Genomic DNA, 13,997 nt, shown 5'->3' with positions numbered 1-13,997 from the left:
GAAGCAAAACATCCAGGGTCTTGCTTTGAATTTTGTCTAAGCAAAGATGACAAAAATTGCTTTTGCAGAAATAAAAATTCGCAAGAAGAAAAGTGCATAAAATGAGGAAGAAAATGGTTTTCTTTCCCCATAAAGGAAGAGCGGGTCTTTAAGATTTTATAGACCAGAGATTTAAACCAAGAACCTCCTTTTTACAGGTCCCTGGTTCAGCTTAAAATGGTAATGGACATTACTGCTGAAACAAATGGCACCAGTGATGGCACCTGGAGCTGCAGGAGGTGCTGGGATCTGCAGAACTGTTTGGATGGGAGGGACATGGATTCAGAGGATTCTCCTGCAGCTTCTTCTCCCCTCCTCCCATCGCAGGGACTTTCTGGAGAGCTGCTGTCATGATGGGAAACAGGACACCGGCCATCAGCTCCTGCTCCTGGGAACTCCAAGGGGCTCTGCTACATCACGAGGTTTCCAGTCTCAGTTAGGTTCTCAACTTCTGATGAGATGGTTCAAATCAGCAAAGTCCTGACTCTGTGCCAGACAGTTAAAACTGAAAGTAATTAAGGCAAAATCTTTTCCTGCACAGAAAGTACCGAACATGTGGCAATAGCAAAATCATCAGTGTTTCTGCCATCATGAGCCCACAAAACAAATTGGATTTTGAATGAAGCATATGGAACAATGACCTTTGTATACAACTTATCTTGACCTCTGAAAGTAATGGCATTTTGTCTCCAATTCTACTGCTAATTGCAAATGCTGAATTCTGAATATTCACATTTGAGAGGGATTCATGGCTTGATTGTTTCAGAAATCTAACAAGAGCAAACTGCCCCGAGAAGTTCCTCTCCTCCTATGAGCAGTGTTTGCTGAAGTTCCCAGACCTATTCTTGGAACAGTTTCCTGCGCAGCCCAAACTCCAGCAGCGAACACCCAGACTGTGGGAGGCTGCACCCAGGCTCCTCTTCCCCAGTTAACCACCCATAAGCTTCAGACTTGGCAAATGTGACTCCTCTTCCTTCCTCCTACGGTTCTTTCTCTAGCTCAGCCCTTTCCCAACTCACGGAGGACAGACACATCATCTTCCATGCACCCCAGTCCTTGAGCTGCACAAGACCAATGTACCACCCAGGTGATGGGGAATCACATCACACCTGGGCTGATCCCCCTCCACTGGGCCTGGACAGAGCTCTGAACCAGGGCAGAGATCCCAAAGCAGATTGAGAGCAGTTAAAGCAGCCAATAATGCAGCGCAGAGCAGAGACCAGGGCACAAGTGACCTGAAGCATGATTTGCAGTGAATGTCTTTTCCTCTCATAAATAGGAGAGACACAGTGGGACGATTATCCGCCCAGATTTATCTCCTCAGCTCCGTGTATATCCTTCTGCGCTTAAAAATGTCTCACTGCCCTTTGCGTTATTGCATTGCCCTTTACATTCATAGCGCATAAACCTCTCAAGTACCGTAAAACTTACAAGGTGTAATATAACATCGGGGGTTTCTTTTACACACCATAAACAAAAGTCACTGGAAAAGGAGCACAGAAAGGGAGACATTACTTGGCCTGACAACAGTGCAGGAGGAACATATATATACAAGTATACTTATATACACTTAAAATCCTGAGCTGGATTGATTATCTGGCATTGATGGATCACCTGACTGTATTACATAGATAAGGAGATTGATTATTCAATAAATCGCTGTCTGCACTAAGAATCCAGCATTAAAAAAGAAAGAGAAAATATTATAAGTCTATCTCACACAGGCAAAGAAGAAGCTTAAGCTTTTAAGGTTAATCATGATGTACCTCTTGCTGCACATCCAATCAAAGAACATCATCCTGGAGTTCTGCTGTGCTAAAGGACTGGTGTCTTTCCCAAGGCTCTCCAGGAAGGGAACCTCCCTCGTGTGGCCAAGGGGCCGTTTCTGCAGAGTGCAGCGTGCCAGCAGTGGGCAGGGTGATCTGACAGACCCGCAGGGATACATCAGCCCCATCCCTGGAAGTGTCCAAGGCCAGGCTGGACAGGGCTTAGATCAACCTGGTCTAGTGGAAAGTGTCCCTGCCCATGGCAGGGGGGTGGAATGAGATGAGCTTTGATGTCCCTTCCAACCCAAACCATTCTGGGATTCTATGACATCCAGCCTCGTATCCTCTGCTGAGCAGGTGCTGTGGCTGTTTGCTCCATTCAGAACAAAATCCACCCTGCTCCCAAGACAAAACTTCTGCTGCAGCCAGGAAAAAGCCCCCTCAGCCCATGTGCCCAGGCAGGCATGGTGTCTCACAGGGGGTGGAATTTAAAATCACTGCTGTGACTTCGCTCAGAGTGCTTTGAATTCAGTGCAAAACTAACCAACAAGTCTAACACTTCAGTCCCAATAGACAGCCATAACTCAGCTAAATTTGTGGGTTATACCAGATTTTATTTACTGCTTCATCCTGGGAGAAAAGTATGAGCTGACAGCCGTCTATTCATTAGAGTGGGGGGAAGTCGCCCACGGCGATGCTGGTTCTCTCACCGTACACTTCCACGTCTCTAATCGAGTTTGGATTCTGCAGTACCAGCTCTGTAATTTTAGGAATGACGTACGTTCCTACTCACCTGGGAGCTGGTGAGTTCAGAGATCTGGTCTGTTCACCTCCAAGTCCCCAGTCTGAACAAAAGACACGCTGTAGCCATCAGATGTCATTACCAGCTGATGAGTGCCCAGTGGCCTCTGTCAGAGCAGTCAATGGCCTCATCCCAGTCCTTACTGGAGGTAGGAACCACCATTTCCACCGAGCTGCTGCAGGGACACCACTGCTGCTCCTAAAGCTGCTGCTTGCAGGAGCCAAGGAAGAAATGGAAATCTGTCTCAAAAGCCTGTTTAACAGTGAGTGCTCCAGTCCCAGGGGAGCTGGGTACCCTCAGAGGGGATCCCCAGTGCCATTTCCAGAATGATGAGCAAAGTGCAAGGCCCAAATTCAAGCACTTATCTGAACACTTATGTAATTTTAAGTCTTTGTTTTGTGCCTTTGGTATTAGCTGGTTTATCTGTCTGCTTAAAAACTTCTCTGAACCTACTCACATGGTCCATGCCTTTGGAAGCCCAGTCCTTCCTGCTGCTTTCCAGGTCACACTGCTGTGCTGAATGTCCCAGGCACAACAAGCTGATACAGAATGTGCCGGTTGCTCCCTTACTACTTCCCAGTTCTGATTTTTATTCTATGAATCTGACCCCACACAGAGGGGTGCTGCTTGTTGGCTGGGGCACAGCGAAAAAGCCAAAGTCTAACGAGGTCCCTGGACTGAAATATTAAATAATACAGATACAGTGTGGTGGCCGTTCTCACCAACGGCTGGTGTCTGCTTCCCTCTCTTCCTGCCGGTGCTGCAGAGCTGAGCAGTGTGGGGGAAGCTCAGAGCAGCGCTGGGGTTGCCTCTGACGCAGGGGTACCCCACGCTCTCCTCAGCCGTTTGCAGCTGAACGACGTTTCCCTGATGATCCTCCCTGCCAGAAATAACAGAGCAGTCACATCCCTATTTGTGTATTCATGCTCAGTGTCTCACTGCAGATTAAAAGCACAAGGACCCAGGTAACACTGACATGGTGAGAGTCTCCTAGTGCAAACCTGAGCAGTGAAGCTGTGGGTTCCCTGGGGGCAGCACAGCGAGGGGATGAGAGGAGGCAGAAGGGGTTAACAAAGGCAACCACAAAGAAAAGCTGGTGGAGGAGCAAAGACAAAGCAATGAGCTGAGCCCTCCACCTGCTTTAAGAGCTCTCGATTGTGCTAAGGACCTGCATCTATTTTAGTCTTTATTACAAGTGGTAAATGGCAGCAGATTATCCCTGTTTTCGCTGTTAATAACACAAATCAATGTATCAATGCATGAACCCCCATCCCATCTGAATCCCCTCTGCATCAGCCCAAACTGCAGCAATCCCTGCCTGGCAAACGGAGCTGGAATATCCAAGAGGCACAGCTCTCCTGTTCCACATCTATTCCCTCCAGCAGCACCGCCGTAGAGCAGTTCTTATCCTCTCTTTCCGCCCTCAGTTCTTCTCAACATTTGCCTCTATCCCACCTCGCCCATGGTTCTGGTGCTTTCAACTCGCTATCTGCCTTTCCCAGAGACTTCCACGCCCGTCTTCTGGTGCGCAAAGGGAAAAGCATCGCGTTAAAGCTGCAGCCAAAAGGAGGGGAAGGAGACGGCGAAACTGGTGGAGACGCACATTACACTGGATTAGGAGGCTTAATGCCGGCTGCAAACAGCGTATTTGATACCGTGTCTCCAGGAGAGACTCCAGCATCGCAGCTCTGCTGGCAAGTGCCGGGAGATCCGTGCTGAAGGCTGGCCCGGGAGGAGGGTGGCGGGGCAGTGCCCTCTGCCGATGCGGGGCCCGGCCGGGCGCCAGCGGCATGTCGCGACAGGCGGGAAAGCCGAACTTCCTTTAGGAGTGCTAGCTCAGGGAAACTGCTCCTCTGTACCCAAGGAGCACTTCGTTTTCCGGGAAAAAAGGGACCCAGCTTTGCTGGAGACAGAATGGCTTTAGTGTCGCTCCGTGCGTGGCTGCGCCGTGCAGGCTTCACAGGAATCTTTTCCTAACAGCAACCGCTGCTTAGTTTCATTAATAAAAACATCAGAGATGGAGAGATTAAGTTCATAGAGGTGGATTTGCACCTGCTGGTGATAAAACCAGACATGACACTGCAGCACAAGAGGCAGCTCCCATGCCACAGACGCGTGTGTCAGTGTGTCCCCGTGTGTATCAGTGTGTCCCAGGGTGTGTCAGTGTGCCCAGGGTGTGTCAGTGTGCCCAGGGTGTGCCAGTGTGTCCCAGTGTGTATCAGTGTGCCCCAGGGGGTGTCAGTGTGCCCAGGGTGTGTCAGTGTGTCCCACTGTGTGTCAGAGTGCCCCAGGGTGTGTCAGAGTGCCCCAGGGTGTATCAGTGTGCCCAGTGTGTATCAGTGTGCCCCAGGGTGTGTCAGAGTGCCCCAGGGTGTATCAGTGTGCCCAGTGTGTATCAGTGTGCCCCAGGGTGTGTCAGAGTGCCCCAGTGTGTGTCAGTGTGTCCCAGGGTGTGTCAGAGTGCCCCAGTGTGTGTCAGTGTGTCCCAGGGTGTGTCAGTGTGTCGTGGTGCCAAGTATGTGCATCCACCTCTCTCCTCACACAACAAGCCCACCCAAGGCTCCTTCACCCCTCAAGCTGTGCACACACCCTGCTGCCTCCAGCCCGAGGGCTGTCCATGTGCCCCGAGGCAGCAGCCCAGCACTGAACTGCCTGGTTTGGTGTCTCTCCTGCCTTGTGATAAATGAGAGTCTATTCTCTCCTGGTTTGTGGTTTGATCTTCATTTCCTGTATGAAGTTCTCAAGAGAATGCCAAGATCAAATAATTGGACTATTCTGCGATAAAGAGTTAACATTGTTATTCAAATGTATTCAGAATTAATTTACCACCAAACAATTTACACTGCCGCCCTCCTATCCTGCTGAAATTACCAGAATGTGTTATCTGACACACAAAACGTCTCATGACCTGAAATAACTTTATCAACCATTAAATGCTTGAGCAGTGGGTGCATGGTCACAGAAATGCCCAAGGGAATGCAGGAGAAGCTACAAGGGCAATAGAGTGATTTAAAAACACCCTGGTGTCATCCAACGCTGTGCCATCCTGCCAGCCTCCCCAAAGAACACTAGCCACTCTGGTCACCAGGCACGAGCTGAGCAGAAAAACCCTTGAGCTGCCTTTCTGAGGATTCCCACTCCAGCATTCATGTCCCCATGGCTGTGCAGCTCCCAGCCCCTGGGTGCTGCCTTTTAAGCCTGGAAAAGCCTGTTTCTGCCTTTATTTTTAAAAATACAACTTCATTTGCAGAGTGTGGGAAGGTGGTTTCAAAATAAAATTCCTGACAGGCATAATAAGCCTCAGAAAAGTCAATCACATAGAGCAGGATAATTATCCACAGAATTTGTTTTCTATGCATTTATATAAAATAATCAATGATATTTTTCTCACACAGACTCCAATTTGATTGTATTTTCTGTGTTACTTGCAAATCATACAAACAATCAATGCTCTGACCCCTTCTCTACACAAATACAGCTTAGAAAGACACTACAAGAAATAAAATCCGATAAATTCCTCATGCGGGGTTGTTTGTTTAAAAGCTTTGCTGAAGACTGATCCTGCTCACAGCGACTACAGAGATACAGCAGTGGGACTGTCAGACATGCTTGAGGCGGGATTATTGCCACAAATATCAGCAGGAATAGAACCTTAGTAAAAAACCTGGCACAAAAGTGGAGGAGATGCCTTTTAAAATGTAGCAAGGAAAATGAGCCCATTCCCTGGCCCAGCACACTCCTCCTGCAGAGAGGCAAGGTGAGCACACAGCTGGGGTTGGGATGACCCAAGGGCAGGGCAGGGTGGGCTGGGACCCTCCTGTCCTCCTGCCCACGGGGGGGGCAGGCACCACATCAGCTGCACTCCTGGCAGCAGTAGGTGGCCAAGGGCAGTGATGGCAGCGGTGTCACCTTCTCAGCAGCACCTGAGTGCAAACCCACCCGGGAATCCCCGCATCCAGCTTCCATTGCCTGGCTGGTGTCGGGGGTCTGTCTGTCCTTTACAATTTACTGATCTCAACCCATTGCCATCTGATCCGCACGTGTGTCTCACTAACACATCATCCGTCAAAATAGTCACTCGGAGTAATTTCTGAGGATGCTTCAGCAAAGCAGAGGTGGCTGGAATGGGTCTGCTGGAGCCGCCAGTCCTGCTCCACCTGCGCCACTGATTCCAGTCATCCCGCCCTGCTTTGTTAGGGACGGTGCCATCAGCTCTGCAAAATGGCATCAAGCTCTCGTCTGTCGCGTTGAAGGGTGCTACTACCGCTTTTTAATCCAAGTGAAAGGTTAGGCAAATGGGCTCTCTACGGTCCCGTAATCACCTCGCTCTCACTGCTTCTAGATACGAGGGGCACGATATTGCAAGAACTCAGCTGCTCCGTGCAGCTCGTCATACCAGGTGTAATCTCCCGGAGCTCAGCCGCAGTGAGGACTGGCGGCAGCGCAGGCTCCGTCAGCGGGTGTAAACACGGGGCAGCTCCTCACACCACTGCCCTTATCTGTCTCTATTCCGGAGTAACTCGGAGCTGAATTGAGCACTTGGAGCAGCTCTGGATGGTGTTTCTGATACGGCATTTTCAAATATTTAACAGATTGCGTAATAACCGAGCAGCTGTTGAATAAGCTTCAGCTACAAACTCCTGCTTTAAAAACCCATCCAGTAACAAGGCACAGATTTTCTTTGTACGAGTGCATGTATAGATTATGTTTAGATGTGTAGATTAAATATTTATATTTTACTGGTGAGAGAAAGAGCGCTTTTGGCTTTTCTTTCCCTTTCTTAGATATCTCTCCCTGTATTTATTTTAATAGTCAGCTTCACAGGGAAAAAAAAGAGAGCTTTGAGAAGTTACCTGCTTTCTCTCTGGTTTGATTTTCAGTGCTAAACCAACAGTTAGTTACGTTTTCTCCACTTCTTGGCATAACCTAATAATTAAAATAATTACTTGAAAGCCAGGGCAGCTTTGCACAAATTAATGCAGGGCAAGAAGCTGCAGTTTTCCAGTGGGCTGAAAAAGAGGTCACAAAATGATGCCAGCTTTAGCTGAGAGAGAAGGTAAACATAGATCTCCCTGCAGCCCCGATTAAAGCCTTTTTCTTATATTTTACTTTTCTTATTTAAATGATCAAGAAGGTAGCTCGATGAGGGGCTGACTTGTGGGATTTCTCAGCAGGTAAAGAGAGAAGGCACGGCAGTGCTGGCAGTGTGCTCCTGCAGCGGGCAGCCCTTCCTCCCTTCCTGCCCGCCTGCCTCCACCCCCCCTGCCTGCCTCCATCCCTGCCTTCCTGCCTGCCCACCCGCCTGCCCGGTGAAGGGGAGCAGAGCTGCAGCAGACCCAAGCGCTTCCGTGGAGGGCTGGCAGCAGTCTCTGCGTTGAGGACTATGTCCTTTCGTGCAATTGCTTTGAGCCTTGCCTAGAAAATCCATTTTCAGGACAACTGAGGCACTGAGAGACTAAACATCTCCACAGAACCCCAGGGACACTCCAGAGCCTGAATATCCCCCCCCATGAGCCACGCGAGTATTCCCGGGAGTCTCAGCACCCGCCAGCCCCAGCGGCCTCAGCCCGTTCCCCCGCGAGCATCTGCCACAGCTGCAGCTGCCCCTCGCCCGCCTCCTCGGAGGGCCAGCCTGCCAGCAGCCGGCTCTGCCCACCAAGAATCAGGCCCGCTGCTGCCAAGCCGAAAGCAGGAGGAGCTGCCAGCCCAGCAGCCCAGCTGCGACAGCCCCCCCGCTCACGGCTCACGGTCACGATGGGGATCGGAGCCCTGGGACCTGTCGGGAAGGGAAACTCCGCCACAGCACTGCGGTGCTCTTGGTGGGAACAGGCTGGTGACAGACGAGGCGGGGGCTCACACAGTAGGACGCCTCCTCTCCGCTCCTGCAGCGGGACCAGCGCGCCCTGTCAGCAGCAACGGAGCCTTCCTGGGAGTGGGTTTCTGTGGCACAAAACATTTCCAGCTGTTCCAGGCGGAGGCTGAGCATACTAAGAAGCTTGGCTCTAGTGAAAGTTCATCAGCCGCCAGGGCCCAAGGCCCCGGAGGCAGATCCATTAACCTTTTCCACCAATATTTCTGGCACTACGATGTACACGGGACAACATCTGCCTGGAGCGCCCCATTCACAGAAGTCTGGGGGAGACCAGATGCTCACACTGCAGGAACCAAGCCCTTGTCCATGAGACACTCTGGGCCATGCAGCCACTCCAAGCCGTGCTGGAGGTGACAGTGTTTCACTTCAAAAAGCACCTGTCCCTCAGGACCGGCATTTTTCTCTTTCTGGCTTTCATATTGCTGCTGTGCAGTTGCACTGGGATAAGTAAGACCCATTTTTTCCAGTTTAAAATATTCACAAATCCATTCAGTTTTCACTGGTTTCTCTGAGTTAAAATTTGAACCCTGAAAAGGCAGGTAAACACGTCCTTGTAATTTTTAGTGGGCAGACAGCAAATCCCTAGGAATGTGTACCAATGGCAAAGTGCATGGGATGTAACAGAAATCAGCGCTGTTCTTTACATGACATGATTAAAACAAGTATCTCGTTTAATTAGAAAAAGAAAGATCGCAGACTCATTCCCAGGATGTTATCTGTGCAATTACTTTATGTAACATTATTAAAAATTAATTTTCCCCAGAACCTCAGCAATTTAATGAAACACTCCTGGTTTTAAGCAACAGCTGCAGTGGAGCCAGTCCACTGGCATCCTCCAGGCAGTGGGACTCTGTGCCGTGGGCCCCCCCCGGGCTGTCTGTCCCTTGTGCTGGGCACATTCAGCCCTGGGTCAAAGCACCTCTGCACAGCACCCTATTGCAGCAGGCTCAACACCCCTCCTCACACCGGGTACCGCAGCCCTCCTCGTCACAAGCTCAGCATCCCCCCGCTCCGGGGGCTCGGCATCCCCCATCTCTGTGACCAAAAATCATCCTTCTCCAGGGAATCAACATCCCCCCTCTCTGGGTGCTCGGCATCCCTCGTCTTTGGGGGTTCAGCATCCTCCCTCTCCAGAGGCAAAGCATTCGTCCTCTCCGGGAGCAAAGCATTCCCCTTCTCCGGGGAATCAGCACCCCACTCTCCGGAGGTACAGCATTCTCCTCTCCTCGTCGCAAGGTGCCCAGCACCCCCCTCGCACCGTGCCCGGGGCGGCTGCTCGCACCGAGAGCGCTGCCCGATCCGTTCTGGGACACAGCCCCCGCCTCGCCGCCGGCACCTTCCGCCCCGGCACCAGGCGAAGCGTCCCCAGCCCCGGCCAGGGCATCCTTCGCCGGGGGAACCTCCGCCCCGGTATCGGACAGCGCATCCCGCAGCCCCGGTACCGCATCCCCCGCCGCGGCCCCGGGGCAGCGCGTTCTCCGCCCCGGCCCCGAAGTTCTCCCGCCGCCGCCGGCCCTTACCGATCCGGATGACATGCGGCATCCCGTGCGAGCTCTGTCCCCAGAAGCCGCCGACCAGGAGCGCTGCCCAGTATTCCCAGAGGACGCGGCAAAGCGCCGGCCAGAGATGGGGCATCGTTGGGGAGGGCGCGGGCCGGCGCGGCCCTACGGCCCCAGGGGCAGCGGGGACGCGGGCGGCTGCTGCCCGGGGCTCAGGCGGAGCGGCCGCTCGGCGCCGGGGCCGGGCGGCTCATGGCACATCTTAGAGCGGCCGCGCCGGCCCGTCCCGCGGCAGCCGCGCCGAGCCCACAGCTCCGGCCGTTTATTCCGCGCCGGGCCGAGCCGAGCCGGGCCGAGCCGTGCGATGCCGGTGCCGGTCGGGCGGCACCTGCGGAGCCGGGGCTGCCGGTGCGCCCCAGGAGCGGCTCTGTCCCCTCCTACCGCTGATGCGCGGCTCGCGCAAAGCCCCGGAGTGGAGCGTGCACACACCGACACACTCACACCCCCTGACACACACCCCCGACACACACCCCGACACACACCCCGACACACTGACACACCGCTGACACCCCGACACACAGCCCGGCACGCACCGGCACCCGCCCGCTCCCCCGGGGCGAGGGCAGCGCCGGCGGCGGGCGCGGGGCGGGAGGCGAAGGGGACCCTCGGCGGGCACCGCGGGGCGCGGGGCGGTGGCGCGGGGGTTCCGGGGGTCCCGGCAGCGCCGGGTGCTCCTGTTCCCTCTGCCCCCGACGGGCCCCTGTCCCGCAGATCGCGGGGTGCCCGGTGTCCCTCAAGCTCTCGGGGGTCCTTTACGACCCCGGGGTTCCCGGCGTCCCCGCCGGCGGATGCCGGGCAAGGCGGGGCAGGGGTTTTGGGGCCGGGGCCGGGGCTGGGGCCGCTGCAGCGGCGGTACCGCGGCGGGCGCCCGGCCCGCGCTCCGCAGCCGGGAGTTTAATGACCTCGGTGACAGAGACAAAGGGCTGCCCGTGCCGCGGACCGGGAGCTGCTTTGTCAACGTGCTGGGCCAGGCTAGAGCGAATTTCTTTTTTTCTCGTTTAAATAATTTGATCTATTCCATCATTTCCAATCGTTCCCATTTGCCAGCTGTCTCCTAACTCCAGCGTGGAACAGCTGAAGAGCAAATCTTTAATTTTCTTACAAACATACTATTACTCTGTATTGGCTCATCTTTTTAATTTTCTTTGCCCGTCGCTTTCCCCAGCAGCAAGCTCGGCGTGCTCCGTGCTGGGAGAAATCCTGCACTCTGCTCCAGAGACCCATCCCGGAGCAACCTCCGGGAGCTCCGGTGTGCGGACTGGGGAAGGAACACTGCAAGTCATTACTGGTCTACAGCTCAAAGAGAAGTTCCTGGGTGTTGCCTCTGCCAGCAGGCAGCGAGTACGGGGACTGCTGCAGGGAGGTGGACACGCGGGGGATTCCCTGCGTGCCCACTGCAGTTGGTGTTTGGGCTCTGGCTGTTTGTACAGCAAGAGCAGTGGGGGATTGGCCAGGGAATGTGACAGCCGTCAGCAACACGGAATCGTAAGGAAAAGCTGAAGAGTCTCTGGCAGATCTGCATGCCCGGGGCAGGACCAGCCCCTCCCAGAGATGTTGCGGTGCCTCCCTGGGCACCAGTGATGTAACTGGTGCCTCGCCGGGGCGATGAGAAGGTGCCACTGAGCATGGCTTGGGGTCTCAGCACTGTGTCATGGTGGAGGGGATGTCTTACTCGTACCTAAGCATCGAGTCAGAGGGGCAGAGGCACTGCTCAGCCTCCTCCAAGCACTGGGCACGAGCTCGGTCTCGGAGGAGGTGGTTGTTGGTGTTGATTGCGGACAGGGCCAAGGCTCCAGCTCCCAACCCAAACCTTTCTGCCTGTGCCAAAGATGGTTACAGAAAAGAGTGGCTTGTGTTAAGGATATTTTTATCCCTCCTGACACCAAAACGGATAAGATTTAGCGAAAGGGCATGGAAGAAAATTTCTTTACAGACTACTTAAGTGAAGGACAGCTGTTTCTGTGAACTTGTTATAAAATTAAATGTCACAACCTGGTGACTCTTTGCACCTGGAGATAAAAAAGCCCCACAAAGCTACTGGGAGGGAGCGGGTAAAAAAGGGCTGTTTCAGCTGTGGTTGTTCTTTGCTCGTTGCAGACTCCAGCACATGGAGAAGAGGTTGGATTTTGTGGAGTGTTTAAGTTCAACTGTAGCTGGGATGAAATATTCTGTTAGTTCAGGATGCTGCTTCTTGCCTTTCTGAGGCTCCAGCCTCAGCTTCAGCCACTGGATCCTACTGCAGGGCCAGCACAATTAGTTTATTTTGTATTAAATTATTTGATTAGTGACGGATGGGTGTATGGAGGTCATGGATAGTCCTTGTCTCGTGCACGTAGATCAGAGAGGGTAGGACAGGAGCAGTCCTGTACTAGAAATTGCCACAGCAGTTGAGCCTGGGCACAGGCAGAGGAGTGCTCCACAGCTGCTCATCTCCTTGCTGGGCTTTGCATGGCTTCTCCTTCCCAAAGCAACCCGGCAGCATCCAGCAGAAGAGCCCACCGTGGCTGTGTCTCCCTTCCTTCGTACTCCCAGATTCCCACACTGTCCCCCAGCCTGTCCCTCACGTGTAACTTGGCGATGCTCCTCATTCTGGGCAGCACCCTGGGGATCCCAGGCCTGCTCTGGGGCAGGATTACAAAGAGGGCATTTTTGAAATTTCTCTTAGATGTTGCACCATAGCTGCTTAGGGGGTTTTTGCCCCCACACAAAGACTATTTGATTTCACCTGATGCCCATGGAGGTGCTGCATGGGCCCAGACCCGTGAGCAACGACTTTCAGCCTCCAGGCCAGACTCCCAGCTGGAGCCAAAGCCAGGCCATTATGGATAATTACAGCACAGAAAGGATGGCTGGACAAAAAAAGGAAGTAGCTGGAAGGTTGACAGAGCTCCTCCTGGGACCAAAGCTCTGGCTTGGTGCTGCTGCACAGGCGAGTGCTGCCCAGTGGGGTGCTGGGCTGAGCCACATGGGCCTTGGGAGCGGGATTTATACCAAGCTGAGTCAGGACTTTCTTCAGGAATCTTTGGCTGTGCCTTGAAGGATGATCAAAGGTAGCAGAAGGGCTTTGGCACTGGACAACTTGTTACAGTGATGCTAAAAATACAAGATATTTGCCCAGTTCATAAGTGCTGTGAAAATAGCTTTAATGTGGTAATTCATCATTTAAGAGTGTATCAATTAATGCAAAATCTGCTGTATTTATAACTTGTGAACATGGTGTACCAGTGAGGAGAAGTCGATTCGTTATTTTAAGTTTGTTGTGAAGATATTTGGATGTCATTTTTTCGTGCTGCTGTTTTTACAGTGAATATGTGTGGTATTTAGAGCTCCGGGTATTACACAGGTCAGATTTGTAACTGTGTACATCTTATGGGGTTTTTATATACATAAAAATTTCAGTCCTCTCACCTACAAATAAAGCTGTATGGTTTATGGGTGTTCTTAAGTCACTGATGTAAGACTTCTTATTTTTGAGTATGAAAGAGAACCACTTGCAAAAATGGAAAATAATGTTGAGGTTATTAATATCTAGAGGAAAATGCTGGTTAACGAAGGACATTTTCAAATCAGAATAATGCTTTAGAGCAGCAGCAGAAGTATGAACCTGGCAGAAAGAGACATAAGCTTTTCTGTAGCTATGGCATTTTTCAATACTAATGAAGAAAAAGAGGCTTCTCTTTATTTTTGTAATGATATCTAAACTGGTGCTTTTGAATTAGCTCCATCCACATGTGTTTTGTTTAGATTTATATGCATCAGGTCTAATAGAACCACAATCAATCTGAGTTATGAGGCTCAGCGCTCGCGTTACCGAGATTCATGTGCTGAAGCCGGCTCCTAAAACATCAGAGTGACTATACCTGGTAAATGCAGATTTCTGGGACTTGAGTGCCCTCTACTGAAACCGTCCCGGCTCCGGCCCTTCGCTGTGACACCCACAGCTTGATTGATGGGTCGCT

General features: G+C 52.3%; 1 protein-coding gene across 1 annotated transcript in view; it reads right to left on the bottom strand.

Moving 5' to 3' along the window:
* Positions 1-10,114, bottom strand: part of GRIK3 (glutamate ionotropic receptor kainate type subunit 3) — a 103,975-nt gene extending 93,861 nt beyond the window's left edge. The window contains exon 1 of the mRNA XM_069035866.1: positions 10,000-10,114. Within this exon, the coding sequence (XP_068891967.1) occupies positions 10,000-10,114 (115 nt within the window). The remainder of the gene's footprint in view (positions 1-9,999) is intronic.
* Between the last annotated feature and the right edge of the window lie 3,883 nt (positions 10,115-13,997).

Source organism: Aphelocoma coerulescens, chromosome 23, assembly GCF_041296385.1.
Source record: "Aphelocoma coerulescens isolate FSJ_1873_10779 chromosome 23, UR_Acoe_1.0, whole genome shotgun sequence".
Classification (NCBI taxonomy): domain Eukaryota; kingdom Metazoa; phylum Chordata; class Aves; order Passeriformes; family Corvidae; genus Aphelocoma; species Aphelocoma coerulescens.
Note: the sequence above shows the minus strand (reverse complement) of the source record. Positions and strands in the feature narration are given on the sequence as shown.